The sequence below is a fragment of the Tauraco erythrolophus genome, chromosome 19 (genome assembly GCF_009769465.1).
Source record: "Tauraco erythrolophus isolate bTauEry1 chromosome 19, bTauEry1.pri, whole genome shotgun sequence".
NCBI lineage: Eukaryota > Metazoa > Chordata > Aves > Musophagiformes > Musophagidae > Tauraco > Tauraco erythrolophus.
In genome coordinates this window covers 2215166-2236663 of record NC_141483.1, presented here as the reverse complement: position 1 = coordinate 2236663, position 21498 = coordinate 2215166, and the positions used below count along the sequence as shown (strand labels likewise).

The window sequence follows — 21498 nt, the reverse complement described above, 5'->3', positions numbered from 1 at the left end:
CACGGCTCTGAAGAAGCTGCTTACCCTAATTGTGTCTGTCATGGTGAAGGGGAAAACGGGTGAGGAAAGCAGAGGGGTGTGGGAAGAGCCGAGCAGGGCAGTGCCAACAGGCAACGGCAAAAGGCAAATCCCATTTCTGATTCCCACTGCCCAGGTCAGCAGTGGGCACGCAGGTCCTCCTGCAGCAGCTCCCCCAGCACCACTGAGACCCCTTCTCAGCAAAAGCATGATGAGATAAGAGTCTTTGAGTGCAGCTATGGCCAACGCCTGCATGGGGGAAACAGCCTTTATTCCTGGGGAAAAATATGAGGGTGGGACAAATCCAGCTTCACTTTGTTGTGATAAACCCTGCTGGACCCAGCATGCTCCTCACTTCTGGCGTGGTCAGAGCTTCTGCATGCCCCCACCAGCCCCATGCCCACGGTGCCCGGGAAGGATGGCTTCAGCCGGTACCTCCGTCAGCTCCACGTTTGCGGGGTCTCCCAGGATAGAGCCGTCAGGCTGCTTGTAGCCAGCGTAGCGGATGAGCTGGGCGTTCCAGATGCGGAAGTCGTGCTTGCTGTCCGTCCGCTGCGGGAAGATGGTGATAGCAGATCTGGAGGGAAGAGGCAGCGGCGGTGAGTGCCAAGGACGTCGCATGGGCGCAGGACAGGAGTCATCAGAGGAATGGCAGAGTGCTGCAGGGGAAAGGTGCTGGCTCTGCCTGCCACCACCCTCTGCACCAACTCTGCTTGCGCCTTGGACAAGCCCCAAGCATCTACTATATTTTCTTAACCAGAAGAAGTCATGGCCAGGTGCGCTCCAGCTCTGGAATTTGGGGTGTTTCCAGTGATTCAGCTCCAGGCAGAAGCTGGCTGCTGACGTGGGGTTTCAGATGGATGTGGAGGGCAGCCCGTGCTCTGCGTTTAATGCAGAATATGAGAAAGGAGAAATAATTGGAATATCTGCCCTGTGAGGTCCCACAGAGAGCCAGAAGAGACATATTTGGATCAGAAGGACACCTTCTCCCACCATCAGGTCCCTCTAATGCTCCCCAGGACTGGTGCTGGCTACAACCATCCTGTTGTGTCGCGGCTGCTAAAGGAGACAACATCAGCAGGGCCTGGAGCTGGGTTGGCACACACCCAGAGGCCTTCAGATATAAACCCTGGTGACTGCCCGGTGGCTCACCTGAGGTTCCCTTTGTTGGTGGCGTATTTGATGTGGTTGCAGATATAGTTGAACATCCCATGGGCTGTGGTGCAGTCCCGGGCATCAAACACCTGAAACAGTGGAAGCAACTGTGGTGATGCTACAGGATGCTCCAATTCCTAAGGCAAAGCTGAGCAGAAGAAACACAGCACAGGGAAAGCCCTAGAGGCCTCCATGGCTTGTTAGGTGTCTAAAGCTCCACAACTATGTGTCCTCTGCCTTTACAAGACATGGATGTCTAATCCAGCTGCCCCTTCTGCTTTGGAGAGGTGAGTCGTCTGCTGCTCAGGCAGAAACCTCCTCAATCCAGTGCTCCCCACCTGCTGCTGTTCCTGGTTTATCCACCAGCAGTTTTGGTTTCTGCTCTTTGTCTCTTGTAGATCAAGACTCAAAGCTGAAATAGTGCAGGTGTCGGTCAGGTCTGAGGGACACTGAGAGGGTGGGGAATCATAGAACAGTTTGGGTTGGAAGAGACCTTTAAAGGTCATCTAGTCCAACCCTCCTGCCATGAGAAGGGACATCTTCAACTAGATCAGGTTGCTCAGAGCCCTGTCCAACCTGAACTTCAATGTTTCCCAGGGATGGAGCATCTACAAAAGAATGGGGAAACCAGGAAAGAGGGTCAACAGGAGGCTTGAAGACAACTTCTGGCAGAAACAGCTTCCCCCAAGGTTCAGCTATGCCAAAAGAAACAGTGGAAAAGAAGAGCTGGCTAAGCTGGGCATGATGGAGGCCCAGCTTCCTGGCCCCAGGCAGTGTCCATACCCTGGGCAAAGCAGCCACAAGAATTGCTCAGCAGCACTTGAGCTGTGCTGCAGGTCACAGAGGGAGACATCGTCTCTGTACCAAGGGATTCCACTAGAGATCCCTAATTCAGATCCTACTCTACGCTTCCCACTAGTCAACAGGGCACTGAGCCAAATCTCCTCCTGCCATAGCGTCTCTGTACCGAGGATGAGTGTGTTCTGCTGCCTCTCTCCAGGCAGAGTTTTGGAAGCAGCATGTGAGATATCGGAGCAGTATCTCATTTTGGAAAAATCTGCTCTAGATGCCAGCTTCCAGTTGGCCCCATTTCAGACACCTCAGCTACACCTACCCCACGGATGCTTTCCCAGCTCCTGTTGACTTCCCAGCCTGTGCATCCCCAAAGCTGTCGAGGAGAGCGCAGCTGCTGTGTGGTCATCACCCCCAACCGTACCTGTGCGTCCCCGGGTATTTGAAGAGCAGGATTTGCCTCTCCAGAACTCCTGTGCATCCTTTGGCAGACAACTTGCCAGCTATCTCCAGCTGTGCTGGTGCTCACCTGCAGCTTGGACCACTGAATCCTGCCCACGCAGCGGGCTGCGTTTCTCCAGGCATGCTTGGCTCCGTAGATCAACTCTGTGTCCCGCAGCTGGTAGGTATCAGTGGCTTCAATCTCCTTGGTCACTTCCTCCAGCCTTTCCATGTGGGCCTTGGAGCCAGATCTGCATGTGTGGGGAAGGGAGGAGATGGCAGTCACCAACCTGGGCGGAGCGCAGGGAATCCTGCTGCTCTCCACCTGGGCACGAGTTCTTTCTTTCTTTAGCACACGTGTGCACACACACACGCACACGTGTGTGCTTTCAGGTAACAGATGACCAAGTGCAAATGGGAGAGGTCAGCGATTTGCACAGAGGCACGCAACAAATGCTAGGGATGGAACTCCCCTGTGGAAGCAGCTGAACGTGGAGCACCACAGTCTCACCCTGCTTTGACTCGCAAGTGCGGAAGACCAGATCATCATATGTGTCATCTCAGCATAAGCAGCAGCCAGGGCATGCGACCTTCTCCAGCCAATAATATTACCTCTTTATGGAGGAGTAGTACTGGTCAATGAAGTCCTTAGCCAAGAGGAGCACCTCCTCTTTTGTCCTGGTATCTTCTGACTTGCGGACGTGCTGGCTCGGGGTCATTACTGAGCCCATGCAGATCTGCTCGGTGCACGCGGTGGCCTGATGAGACGGAAAGAGACACGTGTGCCTTGGGTTACTGCAGCACTTTTGGTTACATGAGCTGAGCTTGGCTGGGGGAAGTCAACGATTAGCTACACAGAATTTGGTGGCATCTGTGACAAACAGGAACATTTCCAGCTTATTTGCTGTCACGCCTATCAGAAACGTTGTGTGAGACAGCTCAAGCATGTGCACCTGATACAGACAATTGGGGGTCACTAGAATCGTGCTCCAGCTTGGCATAAAGTCATATGCTTTTCCTTATTTCTCCCAGATGGACTTCCCTCTCACCCAGCTTTCTGCACCAGAGGTTTGAAATTCCGACACCACCAGAGACAAGAAGATTGGCCTGAATTCATCCCGTTCTGCATTTCCAGGTAAAGCCATCTCAGAAACACCGTAATCCGCTCAATTATGCTCAGACAACTTCTGGTGAGTCCTATCAACTCTACTCACCATTGCAGTCTTGAGGTGCAAAGTGTCATGAAGCACGGAGCCTGTCTCCCAGTTCTTGATTTTGACAAACCGCGGGCATTTGGAAGGACTTCCATTCACTGTGTTCTTGGTTGGGGACTGCCGCCCGGATGGTGGTGGCTGGACAACAGTGAAGACCAGGCACAAGGTTAGTATTCATCAACGAGATACAGGGAAAAGACCATGACAACAAGCAGCATCTTGCATTAGTGGATGCCTGTGCTTAAATCCTAGGGATAAAATAGCAAGACAAGGTATGTGATCCAAATATTGGCAGCATTTGGGATCCTACAATGGAGCAACCAACTCTCAATGGAATGGAGAAGTCCTGTAGAAAAGTTAAAAAGCAGAAAAGTGACTTAGGAGAACGTTGTGTTCAAGTTTCCCAGTGGAAGACTTACCTCTCTAAAAGATATTAGATGTTTCTTTTTAAGGAGCATCACCTGCTCAGGTTTTACACGTGCCAAGCTCTGGCTCGCTGACACGAGCACTGTGAGATAGAGCTAACAGCCAATCGTTCCTCCGGGCAAGTCGAAGGCACATCTCCTTTGATATCAGTGCTGGAAGATCGTAGGAATAAGGATGGATGAATTAAGCAAGTGGGAGCACTGCTGCATTATGCATAGTTAGATTAGTTCAGTCCCAGCTCTGAACCTCCAGCCCTCCCTGATGCTCTGCGTCAGGCCGTGCTCATCCGGCACGTCTGGAGCTACGCGCCGAGACGAGGACGCCAGCAGAGAGATGTCATGAGAAGAGCTGGCTGCTGGTGCTTGTATTTGCACATGTTTTCACAGATAATATCTAGTGTTTCCACCGTGACCTTTATTCTCCCCGAGCACTTAGAAACTTAAAGAGCAATCAGTGTCTGCCAGCGCACCACGGGACAGCGAGATCCATGGTGGCCCTGGAAAGCAGAGACGTGTCTTCTAGGAATCAGATCTTACAGGAGGGTGAAATTCAGCCACTGCAACCTCAACGGCTGCTGAAGATTTCAAGGGGAGACCTGATCCCACCAGTGTGTCCCATCAAAACCTGATTATATTTGATACCACTTAAAGGCTTGTGTCTCTGCAAAGTAGATCTGGGCTTGGACCTGGTTTTGATGTAGCCTTCTTACGTGAACCCTGTAGCTTATGTCCCTTTCTAATCCATCCACAAGGTCTTTTAAAGATGCCACTGCCTTCAGCAGAGCTCTGCAGAACGTCACCCTCCTTTCCTCACCCTCCTTTTTGGTGGTTCTGGGCTCCTGTCACGGTTGCAGCTCATGGACTAGCAGCAATAGCACAAATCCAACACCATGGCCTGAAGGACCAGCTGAAGAAGAGCCAGCATGCAGTGGTAGAAGCTCTTGCCTAAAAAAAAACCCCTTTTGCTGATGAGCAAACTCAGGAGGGAAAGCAACAGGGGCCACGAGGATGACAAAAGCAGCTGAGGCTCCAGCTCCAACTCATCCTTACTTCGTCAGAGGATCACTCTGCTTTTCCGAAGCAGAGAGAGACTGACGCCTGGTCGATCACGAGACTGATGCGCGGGCTGAGCAGACACTGCTGCATTGCCCCGGTGGCAAGGTTGGCCATATTTTTTACCCTGTCTTTGTTTTTACCATATGCTCCACACTTTCTTTTTTTTCCTTGGAAAATAGAGGTTTTGCTGTCGAGCACCTTGAGGCTCCCAGTGTAATGCCCTGCACTGAAAGCATGTGCTGGGAGGAAGAGACAGAGGATGGAAGGGGATGGAGTAGGACCTTCTTTGGTCCTCGCGGTTCTCTGCTGGTGCTCAGGCTGCTGTCACGGGTCCCTGTGACACTCCTTGTGTCACCAATCCTGTGATCCTCCCAAGGAGTATTTTGAAGCCAAGTGACCACGCAGTGGGTCTCAGCTCCCCCTTTCCATGCTGCAGAAAACAAATATAAGACTTCCTATAGAGCTCAAAACCAGTAGGAAACAAAGAGAACCTGCTAAATGTACTGCTGGAAATGCCCTATTTTCTTTCCCTATTTTCTTGCCCTAAGTTCTTTTTTTTTTTTCAGTTTTGGGGAAGCTGACCTGAATTATGGCAGTGGCAGTGCCTGGTCATTTTTTTCTGCTCATTTTACTCTTTCAAGAAAATTAAATTGTTCCTGAGGCACTGACAGCATCCTGTGCTCTCTGAACCAACCTGGGCCACCCTTAGGACCAAGGAGGATAATCTACCACCTTCTTCTGAGCATGGCTGCTCAGGGCAGCCCCATGAGATTGGCAAAACACAGTGGAAAACTGCCGGTCAAAAATGCAAACAAACCCAATCCTCACCTGTACCTCTACCTGCCAGAAATTAGAAGCACCAAGCAGAAAGCGTTGGTCATATCCAGAAGGGCTTTTTTATTCTGAGTTAGTTTTGATTTGCTGACAGGGTTTCAGTGTGACTTAGGAGGTGCGCTGCCCAAAACCAACATCTTTCTAGAACAAGTATGGCCCAAGAACGTGTTATGAATCCAGATTTAGCAGTCCTTGAAGTGAGCAAGCTCATGGTCCGAGCTGGTGGACATTAGCTGCTTAACATCTGCCTACGGATGTTCTACCATAAACCTCTCTCAAAGATGCTCCCTTTCCATTTTGCCTGGTCCCTGCAGGGACTGGCAAAGGTTGACCCTTTGCTGCAAGAGGGTCACGGCACAGAGACCTGTCGAGTCCCTGGGATGCCAGCCAGGCTGGAGCAGCTGAGGAGACACCACCTACAAGAAACAGAGGTGCCAGGTCTGGCAACCGCATCGCAGAGCAGCTGCGGAGACAGCAACGCCCAGAAGAAACTGGGAAAGAGCGCTGTGTGTGTGTGTGTGTCTTCTCTGTGCGGCACAGCTGAAGCCAAATACTACCCCTGGTTCTGTCGGGGAGGTTGCGTGAGATCCTTTCATGTTTTAATTAGGCAGCTGTGATGTTAGTGACTCAAGAGCGGGACAAACGGAGAGACTAACGTAGCAGTCGAGGCGCACACGCGTTATGCAAACAGCTTTTAGCAGGGAGCGTGTTGGCACTTATCGTCAGCGCGCAGCTTGCAAGCTGTCTGCGGCTCTTCCAGAGGCAGCAGAGAAACGCGGCCGGCCCCGGCTGCTTCCCAGGGCTGGAACGGCAGGAAGCATCACCCTGGGCACAGAGCTTCACGGGCTCAGCCTTCCTCCCGTGTCCCAGCTGGGGATCCTGGTGCCCATGGCATGGAAGGCACTGACTCCGGGAGGACGAGGTCTGCAGCATCAGCCCAGGTCATAGACACACCGACATGGTGACGTTTCCTTCCAGACCGCTTTAACCCCGTTAGCTGAAAGTGTGTTTTTCACTTTTATAAAGCTGTAAATCATCCTCACAAGCGTGGAGGTGATGTGACTCCCTTCCTCTGCCAGATACATGGACATCCCCCTCCCCGGGGGCTCCTAACAAATCAATCTGTACCGGCTGAAATACGACTCACGCAGTGACAACATTTTTCCATCAGTCAGGATTTTTCCATCATCGGTGGGATGGGGCTCCTGGGAAACAAGCAAAACACACTGCGTGATTTTGCCAAAAAAAAAAATTTAAAAACGGATAGGGATCGCTGCCCAACGGGTCTTTCAGCACCTTATTACAAGCCTCAGTGAGCATTCCCCACCTGGCCAAGTGAATCCACCAAATCCTGCTCTAAAGAACAACGTGTATAAAAAGTTCACCCTTGGCTTGACTGGCCCCTGTGTTACTGGCGTTTACTCCAGCTCGACAGAACTTCTGTGGCCTTGACCGCAGGCAGCCCCGGGGAACGGCTGCAGGGAGCGTGGGGGCAAACCCCAGCTGCCTCCAGAAGAGCAGGCAGAGCCATTTGGGGATGAGAAGGATAAAAGAAAGCTGCACATCTAGTGAAAAAAATAAAAAATATTAAAGAGTTTAATAGCAGCTTAAGACTGGGGGTTTTGGCAGCCCTAACACGGAGAGAAAATAAGCTCTGAACACAGGAGGTTCTAAAGTGCTTATAGTAACAGACACGTTCACGCAAGGAGCTTAGCGAAGGCGGCAGAAAGACGGTGTCCTTCCAGAGCTGGAACAAAGGGACTGGAGCAGCGACTTGTCCTCGGGCCAGACGGGCTCCTGATATTGCCACAGCACATCAACCGCGCGGCCGGCCGTGGGGCTGCCTGGGGATGGCTCTCCAGCGGCTGGACAAAGTGTGTTGCAGCTCTGGGATGCACCTGTTTGCGTGTGCCAATGTCGGATGATACCTGCCATGAGGTCGTCTGTGCTGCTGGGAGAGCTGGCCACAATCTGGAGCTGCAGCCAGGTGAGAGGAGGATGGAAATGGCTCCTGACTCCATCTAAGCACCCAAGCAGGTTGGTTAAAGCCGTGCAGCGAGGCTGGCATGGTCAGGAGTATCTCAGTCACCTTGCACGTGCATCAGCACCTGTACAACAGATCTCGTGTGTCCCATGAGCCTTCAACACCGCGTGCTGCGAAAGCGCCCGTCAACATCGTTCTGCTCTGGAGTCCCAGGAGAAATAACGGAGCTCCTGGTACAGGGGGAATGACTCAACATCTTGGGTGTCAACCACACCACGAGTGGCACCCACCCCATGGTGGTCTGCACGGGGCACATCAGCCAGGAGCCTTCCATTGCAGCTCGTTGGAGCTGAAGATGCACCAGCCAGAGGTACCTGCTGAGGATGTTCCTGAGCTGAGGAAATACTGATTTTCTCAGAATTCTTCATGTGACCATGAAATCATTTTTCTCCCCTGCCTTGGAAAACAGTCCTTACTACGTCACCCTGAGAAATACGGTGGGGCAAGGAGACCAAATGGTCTCCAGGCTGGTCCCCCGTGTCCTGCCCTGCTGCTGGTTAATCCCATCAGGGAGACACATTTGCCCAAACAGGCTTGGCAGTGCTCACGCACGTCATGTTTTCCCCGAGGTGATCTTTCTGGCCTGGCAGGCTCTGCCTTACGTCTCTGGCTTCGCTACAAACGTGGAGTTAATCCACTTTTGGCAAGGAAGCCTGAGAATTTATGTTCGTGGAGCGTGAGGAGATGAAAAGGCACCGTGCAACGTATAATCTGAAGTGCTCTATTGAATTACCGTCATATGAATCAAAACGACCTTAACGACGCAACTCGGCTCGTTGCCACGAAAAGGGACGACAGTCCCAAGGGAGGTTTCAGAGTCCTGGTCCCTGGCTGTGCTCCCATCCCACTCTGGCTCCTTGGATGAAGAGCATCATTCTCCAGCGACCTATACCCTGCCCGAACCATGGGGAATTCAGCTTCTGGACCAAATGAGCTCTACACCCCATCAACTCCAGCTCTTGGATTCAAAGGTCTTCAGGGTAGCCCATGTAGTCCTTGCAGGTTCTCTGTGGTGCAAGAGCCCACCAGAATGGGTCACGTACCCCCAAACTCCCTTCCCACCCAAACCAGCACAACCTCAGGCTCTTACCTGGTCTGCTTCGGAGTAGGGGTTGTTCAGGACCACAGGCACGTTGCTCTTCCCCCACAGGTCACCGAAGACACGGTCGTTCTCCATCTGAGCCGGTAAGGCTTTCTGTGGCTTGTTTTCCCCTTCCCTGAAACTGAAGGGTTAAAAACCATTTAGGTCAGGGGGCCGGAGGATGGCTGGGTGCTGGGACCACGGGGTCAGGTCCCCGAGAGATGGCTCCAGGACCTCCTCCAGCTCCTTCCCGCAGGAGGGAAAACTTGTGCATCATCCTGCAGGAGGGGAGGAAACGCTTGGACTCGGCTGTGACTCACCACGGCGAGGGCACCCCAAACACAACGGAAATTTCGCCGTGTAGGCGAGCGCAGCACCTGCGAAACGACAGGAAACCCCTGCCCCAACGCTGGCTCCAGTGGGGCTACACCTCTGCACCCCAAAAACCCAAGCTGGAGCTCTGCAAAAGCAAGCACGGAGCTGGGGGAAGGAGAGCCACGTGCAATTCCAGCTGCAAAACCTCATGGCAAAACCTCATCGCAAATCCAGCCGGGTTTGCAGAGTCGCTTGGTGTTTATGAGCGGAGGAGAAGGAAAAAAGCCAAGAAAAAATAGGTGGCTCCCAGGAGGGAGAGACAGCTCTCTCTCCTCTTCCTGACCTTTACAGATGCTGCAAATGCCGGCGAGCGTAAGCGATTTCACTCAAGCAAACTGATGGATTTGCCTCCACGGAGCTGGAGACGTGGGTAGGGCTGGGCTGAGGCTGTCCCAGCGCGCGGCAAGGCTGGTGGAAGTCCCAGCACACAGGGTCTACCACGCACGTCTCGCCCGGGGAACGTACGGCGGGATGTCGGTGAGGCTGTTAAATGCCACCCAAGCAGATGATGGAAAACCACTGCCATAAGAGCCCTCGGGAAGGAGAAAAACAAATGGGGTTTAGAGACGTGGTATTCAGAGAAGGCAGGCTGCGGCATCCGCGCCGAAGGCACCGACCGCCCTGGGGAGGCCACACATGGGAAGGAGCTCCATGGGTTGGGCTGGATGGGGCCACAGGGCAGGACGGGCACAGCCCCGCGGCTCGCAGCCACGCTGCCTTTGCTCAACGCACCACAGAGGTAATGTGCTCTGGCAATTGTTTTGCTCCTGCTGTCAGTTCTTAAAAGCCTTCCAGATGCCTGCTAAAGTCAGTAATGAGCCTTCCCATTAACCACGGCGGGCTTTGGGCACAGACCAAAGTAGGACACTTGCACTCAGGACTTTGCCAAGGGCATGTAGTGATAGGACAAGGGGCAATGGCTTTAAACTGAGAGAGAGAAGATTTTGATTAAATATAAGGAAGAAATTTTTTACAAGAGGGTGGTGAGGCACTGGCACAGGTTGCCCAGAGAAGTTGCGCTGCCCCATCCCTGGAAGTGTTCAAGGCCAGGTTGGATGAGGCTTTGAGCAACCTGGTGTAGTGGAGGGTGTCCCTGCCCATGGCAGGGGGGTTGGAACTGGATGATCTTGGAGGTCCCTTCCAACCCAAACCGTTCTGTGATTCTATAATTCACACCAACACGGTGCTCTTGACACTGTCACAGGAACGCACATACGTACAAACTAATGCAATTTCACAATCCTCTTGGCCCTCCAGCTCGTATATTTAGGTACAGCTTAAGAAAAATACTTCACTTAAAGATGATCTCCCTGTGCTCTAAGTTTTCTGTAATTTTTCTGCCTTTACAGAGCAATGTTCAGCTGCCAAAATACTACACTGTGCTCCTGGACACCTTCCAAGCGTTGGCTGCCCTAGGGTGAAAGTGGCCAGCTTGGTGCAAGTGAGGAGGTAGAGGTGCCTTAGGGGCCCTTTTTACTGGGTTTTGTATGCCCCCCCAAGGAAAAAAAAGCTGTTCTTTTGTGACTTGGCTGCTCCTACCAGCGCCTGAAATGGTTTCAATCAGATAAACCACAAGAAACCCCACCCACCGCACAGCCGCAGCCAAAGTCAACAGGTCCTGGCCCTCTGCTACACGGTGGCCACGCACGTCCCGGGGCTGGGGACAACCATGAACCACATAGCACCCACTCTGCCCTCTACCAGCCCATCCAAGGGGGAAGCTCAGAGTCTCTTGACACGTTCAGCCAACTCCATCGAGACAATTCCCAGCAGCGAGACAGAGGATTAGCAGGATGAAAATTCAGCAACTCTGGCTCTTCCCCGTAAGTCAAGGCCAGCTATTAAACCTCCCAGAGAATACTGATTCCCACGGCTGCACACGCCTGCTGTCTTGCCCTGAGCCCCATCATATCAAGAAGAGTAGAGACAGGTCAACACAGAGCCACCGAGCACCTGAAATGATGAGTGTACATGACCCATCTCTTGCAGCTGATGAGCCCCAACCTGCTGCTCCCCGTAACTGGCCCAAAATCAAGACACAAGCACTAAATCCATAGGGTGACGGAAGAAATCCCTTGGCTTTACTGGTGCCTGGGACTAAGCAGAGGGAATCTGCCTCCTGAGGAGACCACGGTGCCTCTCCAGGGTCAGACTTGGCCTCTAGGCAGACAGGAGAGGCTTGGACAGACCAACCCCAGCGTGCCAGATATCCCACGGGTGCCTCCAAAATGGCACTGAGCAGACGTCTGCAGGCGCCTGGCATGACCTGCAGTTTCCAGGAAGGTGTTTGCAAGGCTGTCTGAACGGGCATCTGCCAGCATGAGGGAACTTTGGAGAGGAATCCATCAATCGGCAGCAGCAGCCGGAGGTGCCGGCTGGGAGGCTGCATGGATAATCTCATTGCCTCCACACCAGCAAAGCCATAAATGCTGATACCTGTGCCAACAGCACGGAAAAAGACCAGATGCCTGAATTAAGTCATCGCTGCGGTCGGCTACGTTGTGTATTACAAGTATCTCTGGAGTGGGGCGCCTCTCCTGTTCACTGGCCTCCAGCATCACCCAAGGAGCAAGATGCAGCATCCTGAGGAACAGTGAAGTCCAGATGGCCATCAAGGGTTGGATACTCAGGAGCAAACGCTCCACGTCCCATTGCGTGTTTGCAACTGGGGCAGGAACGGGTTGGGTACTGGTGTCCTTGGGGGACTTAGGGCTGCGGCAGCGAGGTGCTGCCCTCACCCTCGGGCTCTGCCCTAGACGCGCGGTCAAGCGTAGCTGCAACAAAGCCATCAGACTGAGCTGGTGGTTGTGCCTCTCGCCTCCGCGCCGGTGTCATGCCGCAGTTTGCCAGCTGGGGAGGTCCATCGGGTGCGTGCCCCTGCGCCGAGCCAGCACAGACCTCTCCCGGATGAGGCTGCCCAGAAGTATCCGGCTCTGTCTTTTGGAGAGAGGCAGGGAGAGAAAAGCCCATTGAGAGCAGGCACAGCCTCACCCCAGATGGGGGTGAAAAAAAATAAAAAAAGATCAATTGCTTCATTTTACGATTATTTCCTGCCCATTTCTCAACTGCCTTGTTTGCAAGCTCGGACAGGAACAGGGTCTTTCGGGTCAGTTATTTTCCTCTCTTGACTTGGCTTCCCCAGCCACCAGCGGAGACGTGGGGTGACCGGCCACACTGGTATGAGGACACGCTCAAGGAGCCTGGCAGGATGGCCAAAACACTGTGCCACGGCTCAGCCTCCGGGTGATGATTCCAAAAGCACTTTATTGACAGGGGAGCCCAAAGGAGCGTTCTCACGGGTTCCCGGTGAGCAACGGGGAGGGAGCAGTTCCCCCGAGGGGGGTTTCGAGGCAGCCAGGTTGGGCAGCTCCAGGGAGTCGCTTGTTTGGCTGAACTCTCCCAAAGGCCAGATCCAGGATCTGGAGATCCCACTGCCAGATCTGATAAATACTACTTCAGCCTTAACAAAACATTTTGGATCCAGAGTGAGTTTTGGGGAAGGGACCCCATTTGAGGTAGTCTTTTGTTCCGAAAGCGGAATTTGTTGGTTAAAAAAAAAGGAAGCGGAATTCTGCCGTCCCGCACTGGTGCACAGGCACGGCCTTGGATGCTGCCTCACCTCGGGAAGAGCATCTGGCTGCTTGGAGAAATGAGAGGCACCACTGTTTTCTTTTGACTAATTTGATGATGTTGCAGTGCTCGGAGTGATGAGGCAGAAGGGAAGTTGCTGAGACAGCCCTTTTGAGAAATTTCTCCAAAGCTTTTCCAAAAAGAAAGAGAGGGGAAGAAAAAAAAAAACACGGAAGAGGAGCAAAAAAAAAAGTTTGTCACTTGGCTCCTTTGAATTTGCTCGGCAGAAGGATCTCTCTGATTTCCAGGCGGAGACGAGAGGCACCGCTGGCTGCTGCAATCCCCGGGAGCCAATTTGGATGAACCGCTGAAGACACGGATGTCCACGCTCCCGATGACGGCTCTTCGCGCTGTGATGCCGAGGGCAGCGCCCGGTGCTGTGACCGTGGGGGACGGACTCCTTCCAGGCCTTCATCCCGGCAGCCGGACACCCTACGCGGGCGCTTGGGACCTGTGTGAGAGCCTCGGGTGTGTGCACACCGCTTGCTCCAAGCTGCGGGAGAAAAATACCTTCTTCTTCCTTCCTTCCCTTCTCCTGCTGTGTCCTTAGCGGTGGCTGCAAGGCTCTGCAGCGTTGTTCCCCATTCCAGTGCCCGATGTTGGGGTAAACAGCTCTCCCCTTTCTTTTGCCCCATGGAAAACCATATCCCAGAGGGCACGGCATCCTCAGAGGGTAATAATTCCTCGTTATCACACGCCTGGGGCAGCTCAGGGCCTGAGAGATTGGAAAAGTCTGGCTGCGGGCTCCTCACCTGGTTGCTGGGAGGGGTAAGGCAAGGTCTTGTACAACGGCACGGGTGGGAGGGAGAGGTGGGTGCAGGGACGGGGCAGGAGCTGGGATTTGCAGGGTGCAGAGCTCAGGAAAGAAGCAGGAATGTTGGAAGCAGAAGGAAGAACTCCAAAAGGTGGGATGTGCTCTCCAGAGAGCCGGCAGGGCCAGCGTGCCCGGAGAGGGCGACTGCAGAGCGATCAAGGCAAGAAACCACTTCCTAAATGAGAAAGAGGAGCTTGAACGGTGCCGAAGGAAGAGGACCAAAAGCCTTGCCGACCGGCATGTGGCACAGCTTGAAGAGGATCTTGCACCCTCAGAAGGTCAGAGTGTCGCTGGGCTGTGCCCGGAGCCGGGCTTAGGGACTAACGAGCCAGGTGAGCTGCACAGAGCAGCCTTGGAGAGAGACCCGTGCAACAGGGGTTGGTAAACACCGTTGAGTAGGCCTTGACAGATAAAGACCTGGGAACAGATCCCAGCGATCCCAAAGTCCCATCAGCATCATTTGAGGTTCAGCCAGCATTAGAGGCAACCTGCAACCACTGTGCTCGTCCCTCCCCAGCCATGCCCAAAGAGCACCCAGAGAATTCCAGCCTCACCATCCTATCGGAAGGCCATAGGTGGTTCAGGTCCTCCAGGAGAGCATAGAGCCACGAGTTCGTCTGCTGGGACCACCAAGGAGAACGGCCGTCCCATGGGATGCAAGAGGCAGCATCAGCACAGGGGGCTGCGTGGGTGACGGTGGCTTTGGAGCTGGGTCTGAGAGGGGTATGTTTGGGGGGAATATGCTGTTTGGAGGCACCAAATGCCTCTCTGGGTTAGACTGACGTAGTCAGAGTGACAAGGAAGAAGAATCCTCCGAGGGAGACGGGGAGGGTTATTTGCTGCCAAAGCTTCCTCCTTCCCCGCTTTGCGGAACGGCAATAACACGAGAGTTTCAGGGAACCTTTTCATTTCAGAGGTTTTAAAGTTTCGTGGCCAAGTACAGAATAACGATGGCATCAGAAATGCAAATGAAATGTTTTGAGCAACACAAAGGGATTTTTGGCGGCGGCGAAGGAGGTGGGAGGAAGAGAATTTTCTCTTCAAGAACCACAAAATTATGGGGTTTGTTCCAATGCAGGATGGAGCCTGAAACCTTGAAACCCTTCATAAACAGAATTCCTGCTCTCAGCACACTTCTCCCTCTCAGGGCTGCTGATGCTGCTTTTCGGGTCGAAACTGCCATGTTTCCATCATGCTGTTCATGTTATGGAATAAACCTGAGAAGGAAAATAAATACTGGCAACTCGGCGGAGGGGGGGAGAGGGAGGGAAGATGGGACATGACAATCTCCCTAGAGCTCAGAGGGAAAAACAGACCTGGGTTAGCTGGCAGCCAGTGAATCAAACTCTATTTTTGTTTTCTAGCCCACGGTGAGCCTGATGGCAGAAATGCCAGCTCTCATCATACCTTGCGCCCCACTTCCATCCGCTGATCGACTTCATCACGGATGACTTCGGCCCAGTAGTGGACATTCAGCCGTGGTCACAGCCCATCCCACGGGCACACGCCGTGGACCCAGGGCACCTTACAGCTGGAAATCAGCAGGGAGCAAAAGCCAGGTCACCGCACGGACAACTCGCCCCGGGAGTGCAGACCATGGGTGCAGGGGATGGAGATGAACTGATTTTCCTCTCCCCAAAGCAAACTTCAGAGTTTCCAGTTTTCCTTGCAAGTAGCGTTAGAGACATGGGCTGGAAGCCCAAAGCATCGGGTGTAGTTTTGGGGTCGATTTCGACAAAGCCCACCTTGAACAAGGAGCATTCGGCTCCTTGTGAATGATCTCAAACTTGTACCACTCCTTTCTGCCCTAGGAAAGCTGTCACAGCTCTGCAAGCCAGACCAGCTTTGACAAAGTGCCACAGGCTGTGAAGGTCAGCACCAGGAGAAGACGGAGGCAGAACAAGATTGGCCCCGAGACCACCATCTCCAGCTGGACCGATGGTCAAGTGGTCCAGGCTGCAGGTGTCAAGCTCAACCTTGGGCGAGGTTTTGCACTCTCCCGGGGTCTAGGTAGAGCTCTATTCCTGTCCTGAGTAACGCCAGCTTTGCTGCCTCCCCCCTCAAGCCTGGAGAAGTCGCAGCCTACAGCGCTGGAGCTGCATCAATCTGATAAGCCTTGCTTATTTATTTTTGGCATTTCTTTGGCATCAACCAACACAGCCTCCTCAGTTACCCGCTCCCCATTGCTCCCCGACCTTTCCATACTTCTCCTATGGACCAAGAAAACTCTCACTCTAGAAGACCTTCACGATGCCCTGGCTCTGTCTGAGACCAAGCAGAGGAGGTGAATCATCTCCAGCCCGTCGCAGGAGTGGGAGGACAGACGGCTGAGAAATGCCCTTTACCCTGCAGAGTGGCTCTCAACGAGTTTTCCCTGCAGTATATCTCCTTCTCCACTTCTCCGCTCAAGCCCGGGTCTTCTGGCTCCTACAGAGTCCTGCTGCAGGAGAGAGGCTGCAGCTTTTCATCAAGCGAAAGACTGAAGACTAATTTTGGCTGAGAAGTGGATTTTCAGTCCCGAGGTACATAGATTACATAGAATATTTTTTTCTAAGTATATTGAAAAATAAAGCGAACGGAGTTTTGGTGAAGTACCTACTTCGCTAATATTCTTGCTGGTTTGAGGTCCTTCAGTTTAAGTGAATTCAAAGTGTTTTGGTTTAATCTCTTTATGAGTAGAAGAGACTCCTCAAAGAAAAATATCACATTTTTCATCCTTTCCTTCAGCCAAAGCAGAATTTCCTTGGAGAACCTAAAACTGGTGGGATGGGATGGGATGGAGTCACTGCGGGGGACAGTTCAAAGGGTGAGGCTGTACCTTCTATCAATGCTTGGGATCGTGTCCCAAGCTTATGACCCCAGCTCCACCACAAAACAGAGGGACAGAAGGGACTTTTAAGCACCCCTGTGTATTTTGTTGGACCTGTCACCAAGCACAACCCCTTCAAGGTCTCAATTCTTTGATTCCTTCAACCAGGTTCCTCCAGGGATGGGTTTATACAGGATTAAAGCATGTGTGGTCCAGGCAAGTAGCCCTCAGCCTTCCATGGAGAGTGCTGGGCTTAAGGGGTGAAATTCCAGAGACCAAAACCAAGGGTTTTTGAAAGCAGCCGAGCATGCTGAGACCTGGGGGGTGTGTGTGATGGGGAGGGGACGGTGGGGAAGGATGTCCCTGAGAGTGCCGTGTCCCACCGCTCTTCCCCAGACATCTGCCACCAGCCCGTTCCAGTGGTCCCACTGAGTCAGAGGGAAAAAAAATCAGCTGATTTTTTTTCCCTTTGACTCAGTGGGACTACCCAAACAGGCTTTGAGTAACCGTGTCCTCCGCGGAAAAAGAAAAGTACCCCATTCCAGAGAGAGAAAGTTTCCGATCAAAAAAAAAAGAATACAATTTTTTTTTCCCCTTCCCTACAGAAGAAGGTGCAGCAAGGGAATTTGAAGTTACAAATCCCTCCGTCACGGAATCGAGATCACCAGCTCGAGCGGACCCAGGAGGCTTTTACAGCCGGTCGAATAACCAAGGGCAGCCACAACCCGCTGCGGCACTCGCCGCTGCTAAAACGCCTTCGGGGACTTGGGGAAAGGCAACGGGAAGAGGCAACTTATCACGGCTAATAAATGGCCAGGAGGCGAGAGAGACGGTATGGAATAAAAAAAAAATAAAATAAAATAGCTTCCAAGACCGTTTTGCAAAGCAGGAAGGGCCGCAGGGAGCTGCTTTGGCTCCGCAGCCATGGTGTACACGGCAGGGAAACGGCAACGCCGCGCACATGGCCCCTTGCAGAAGCAAATATCAGAAATGAAGCAGTTCCACTCTCGTGGTGGGACTTCACCCTCCTCAAGAGCACGCAACAACCGTACGTCCCCGCTCTTGTCGTACGGGTATTGAAATAATATATTTCAATCCAACGGCCCTGCTGTTGTGTTTCAACAAGGGATGGGTGTTTCTGAGCTCCTGACGGGAAACATTCCCCCCCTTGGTGGAAGATGGGAGCACCCGGGAGAGGTCCCGCTGTCCTTGCACAGGGGTCCCCTTGGCTTCAGCTGGAGCTGGATGAGGGCTCTCCTCTCCCCTCCTCAAACCAGAGCCTGACTGCCAAAAGCACAGAAGGTTTTTGAAACTCGTTTCTCCTGGGAAGCATCGTACTCTGCCCGTCTGACCTTCCTCCTCCCACTCCGGCAGTTAATCAATAGCAGATTTCAAGGGGAGAGCTCCAAAGTGGAATGGCAAGGACAGACAATACCATGAGTCTGATCTGGCAGGTGGGGAAACTGAGGCACGGGATTTTGTTTAAAGCTTAAAACAAGTGAGATTGAGAACACGGAACAGAAACAAATCCTAGCCCAGCCCACGACCCACCACATCTTTCCACGAGATGTGACTCCTGCTGTCTCCCTGATTTCCCACGCTCACATCCTTCTTCCTTTCTTCCACCACCTACTCCCAATTTTTCATTCCTTTTATCTCCCCCTCATCAACCCCTTCCCCTTCTTTTTTTTTGCATCCCTTCCTCTCCATCTCCATCCTGCTGTGTCAGACAGCAGCCATTTCTGGAGAGGTGCCCACCGACAACTAAACCAGCTGCCTTGGGTAGCCAAAACCAGCACGTTTCACCAAATGTAAAAAAATGTATTTAAGGACCTACCAGTCCACCTGGACTTCTATATCTCTTGTCTCTACCTTGGAGGGTGCATCTCCATCGCTGTCCTTACTGCTGCTCTTCAGGAGATCCAGGACGGGCTCGATTTCTTTGAGCAGCTCATTGTCTTCCACGCCGCCGTTGAGGCAAGGGTGACCACAAGCACCCTCCTTCCCCTTCCCACCATCCTGCCCTTTGCTGCCGGTAACGACGCCGTTAACGTGGACCATCGGCTCCACCTCCCGCCCCATCTCTCTTGTCCACAGGGATCCCATGGTGCGGTCGGCTGCGGGCGGTGGCTGCTCTTTGCTGTGCAGGCTTGGATTGGACAAGTCGACTGCCTTCGGAGTCGGGCAGAGGGGTCTGGTGACACGGATGGTTTTTGGTGTCCCGTCACCTGCAAAAGTGGTCTCCAGGTGAGTGGTGAAGCCCTCAGGGCCCCGCAAGATGAGGACCACGTAGGTCTCGGAGGCGATGCTTCTCAGTATCTCCAGTGCGGTCTCATAGCTCATGTCCACCAGGGGCCTGCCATTGACGGCTAAAATGATGTCCCCAGCCTGGATGAGGCCACTCTGCTCTGCAGCTCCTCCCCGGATCAGGTCCGAGATGATGACGGGCGGTTTACTGACGCGTTCCTTCACCAGGAAGCCGAGGCCGCCCACCTTGCGCTTGAAGAGCCTCACCGAGATGACGTTGGGCTGTATCTGCTGCACACTAAACACATTTTCTTCCATGGCAGCCCCCACTCTTTGAGCCTGCGGACCAGGACCTCGCCAGCCACTGAGCACAGAGGAATTCACCACCCACGATGCTTATCCACGGCGAGGTGGGCAATGGGGGCAACTCTTCGGCTTTTAATTCTGCAGCATCCCTCTTTTCTGCTGCCTCTCTCCCAAAGTGATGTCCTGGGGAGGGCGGGGTGTATCACTGGTGGAAGGCAAGGCTAGGGGCAGGGTGGGCACGGCGGGCAGTGCTGGGCATCGCGCAGCCAAGCAGGGGCCAGAGGAGACAACATTCCAGCTTCCCGTCAGCCTCTGGTCCTGCGCCAGGCAGAGGCGGGGATGCAGCCCGTGCTCTTCACCGACATCCCCGCAAAGGGGCTGCGAGCTTCTTTATCTAGAAAGGAGACAAAAAAACAAACAAAGGAGAAAGAAAAGTGAGCCAGGGCAGGCGTGAGCGCCGGCTCAGCACGGGGCTCAACACGCCACCGACACGCGCACGCAGCAGCCCGTCCCCGCAGATGTCATCCCCCGGGCTGCGTTTGGGAGACAGGCTGCAGCCTCCCGTCGCTCTGGGCTTTGTTTCCTCCGCTCCCCCTGCGAAAATCGGCACCATCTGTTTGGCGGGGGCCAGGAAAGCGCGGGGGGGGATGCCAGGGAGCCCTGGGAGGGGGCTGCTGGACAGCCTGGAGCGGGCCCCCCTCGCTTTGCTGCGCGGGTGCGAGCGAGGGGTGCAAGCGGGTCAAGCTGCGCCGAGCTTGGCAGGAGGATCTTATCTCCGGGCGTTTTCTCCGCGTATCCAGCAACCTGATGGTCGAGATGGATTGGGGTGGCCGGATAGGGGACGTATGGCCCTGCCCAGGATAAAACCTCTTCCGTAGGTGCTGTCATACCGAGACCGTTTCGATGCTCTGGGAGAAAGAGCAGCAGTCACAAGCCAGGCGAGGGGGTGGAAGAGGACGTTCAGCTCCCCTCACCCTGGCTGACAGCAGAGCACTAGCCACAACAAGTGCTTTTAAGCCCAGCTGCAGCGATCGCAGCCTCAGCCTGACTCGCTCCTCCTCTCCCCATATTTCAAACCTGGCACCGAGACATGGGAGGCAAAGCTGTTGCTCCCCCGTGCCCAGCCCGGCCATCCCATTCTGAACAGATCCCCAGAAAACTGCTTTAGCTGATGGAAAAGCATCCGGAGGGGAATGCGCAATGAGTTTCCCCAGCTCTTTGGGGAACCTCGTGCAGCTGGGCATGACTTCCTACAGCCCCCGCACGGCTCCAGGAGCCACGTCTCATTGACTCCTGATGGGACCCCGCTCTGACGTGCCTACGCTCGCACTCCATAGCTCCGTAACTCCCAAATCCTCTCCGCGTTCCCCTCTGAGATGCTCTGGAGAACTTTCCTCTCCGTGCCTGTGCCCTGACATTTAGCAGCAAGCTGAAAGGCAGATGCCTTCTTTTCTTTTCTGAAATCGGAATTTCGGGGAGAGAACAGAGGGCACTAGATCCGCACTGATGTGCCAAGGAAAACGCTCTCCTGACTCCCCAAGGCAGCACATTCAGCATTTGCACCTTCAGACCCAGAGCCCCCCCCTTTGCCCTCCCTCTGCCAGCAGCTCCCTCCAGCACCAGGATGCGAAAAAAAGGGATCTGAGGAGCAGAGCCACGACACTAGCCCTGGCATTAACTCACTCGAGTGTTTTAATCCCCATGTGACGACGGCTGCCGACCCCAGACTGGCTCTTCACAGGCGAGTAAAGAATAAAGCAGTTGGAGCCCGATAACCCGAGCTGATGGATTTAACGCCTCTTGCCCTTCTCCTGCTGTTTCTCATCCCTGTGGAGCAGCGGTGGTATACAAAGGGTTAGATGCCACCCGAATAGGTCGGTGGGGAGTCACCTCCTCATGGGCTAATTAACCCGGGTGACATAAGCCCTAATTACTGGGCGACTTCCTGCAAGTGGAGGTCACCAGAGCAGGACCTGGGCCAGCTGTCATGGGCTGTGCCACCGCGGAGGGCTCGGGCAGCAGAGCCGGACATCTCCGGAGCCTCAGGACATCTCTGGAGCCTCAGGCCACCTGGGGAGGGAAGGTGAAATATTTGGGGAGGACAGAGGGAAGCAGAGATCTGCTTCTACAGGGAAGGTGCTCTCCATCTCCTCCTCCCCTTTCCCGCCCCTCCATCCCTCTTTCACTGGCCGCACTGGACGCAGTGGGGCCCTGGACGAGTCTTCCCCTTTTTCCGCAGGCTCTTTGGTGCTGGTGC

General features: G+C 53.8%; 1 protein-coding gene across 1 annotated transcript in view; it reads right to left on the bottom strand.

The window, feature by feature from the left end:
• The window catches only part of NOS1 (nitric oxide synthase 1), a 37919-nt gene extending 18666 nt beyond the window's left edge, over nt 1–19253 (bottom strand). Inside the window, exons 1-8 of the mRNA XM_086623695.1 lie at nt 18522–19253; nt 9358–9375; nt 9070–9156; nt 3621–3758; nt 3019–3164; nt 2495–2657; nt 1171–1262; nt 454–595 (exon numbers count right to left, since the gene is read on the bottom strand). Coding sequence (XP_086479821.1) covers nt 454–595; nt 1171–1262; nt 2495–2657; nt 3019–3164; nt 3621–3758; nt 9070–9156 — 768 coding nt within the window. The 5' untranslated portion in view covers nt 9358–9375; nt 18522–19253. The remainder of the gene's footprint in view (nt 1–453; nt 596–1170; nt 1263–2494; nt 2658–3018; nt 3165–3620; nt 3759–9069; nt 9157–9357; nt 9376–18521) is intronic.
• Nucleotides 19254–21498: the final 2245 nt, after the last annotated feature.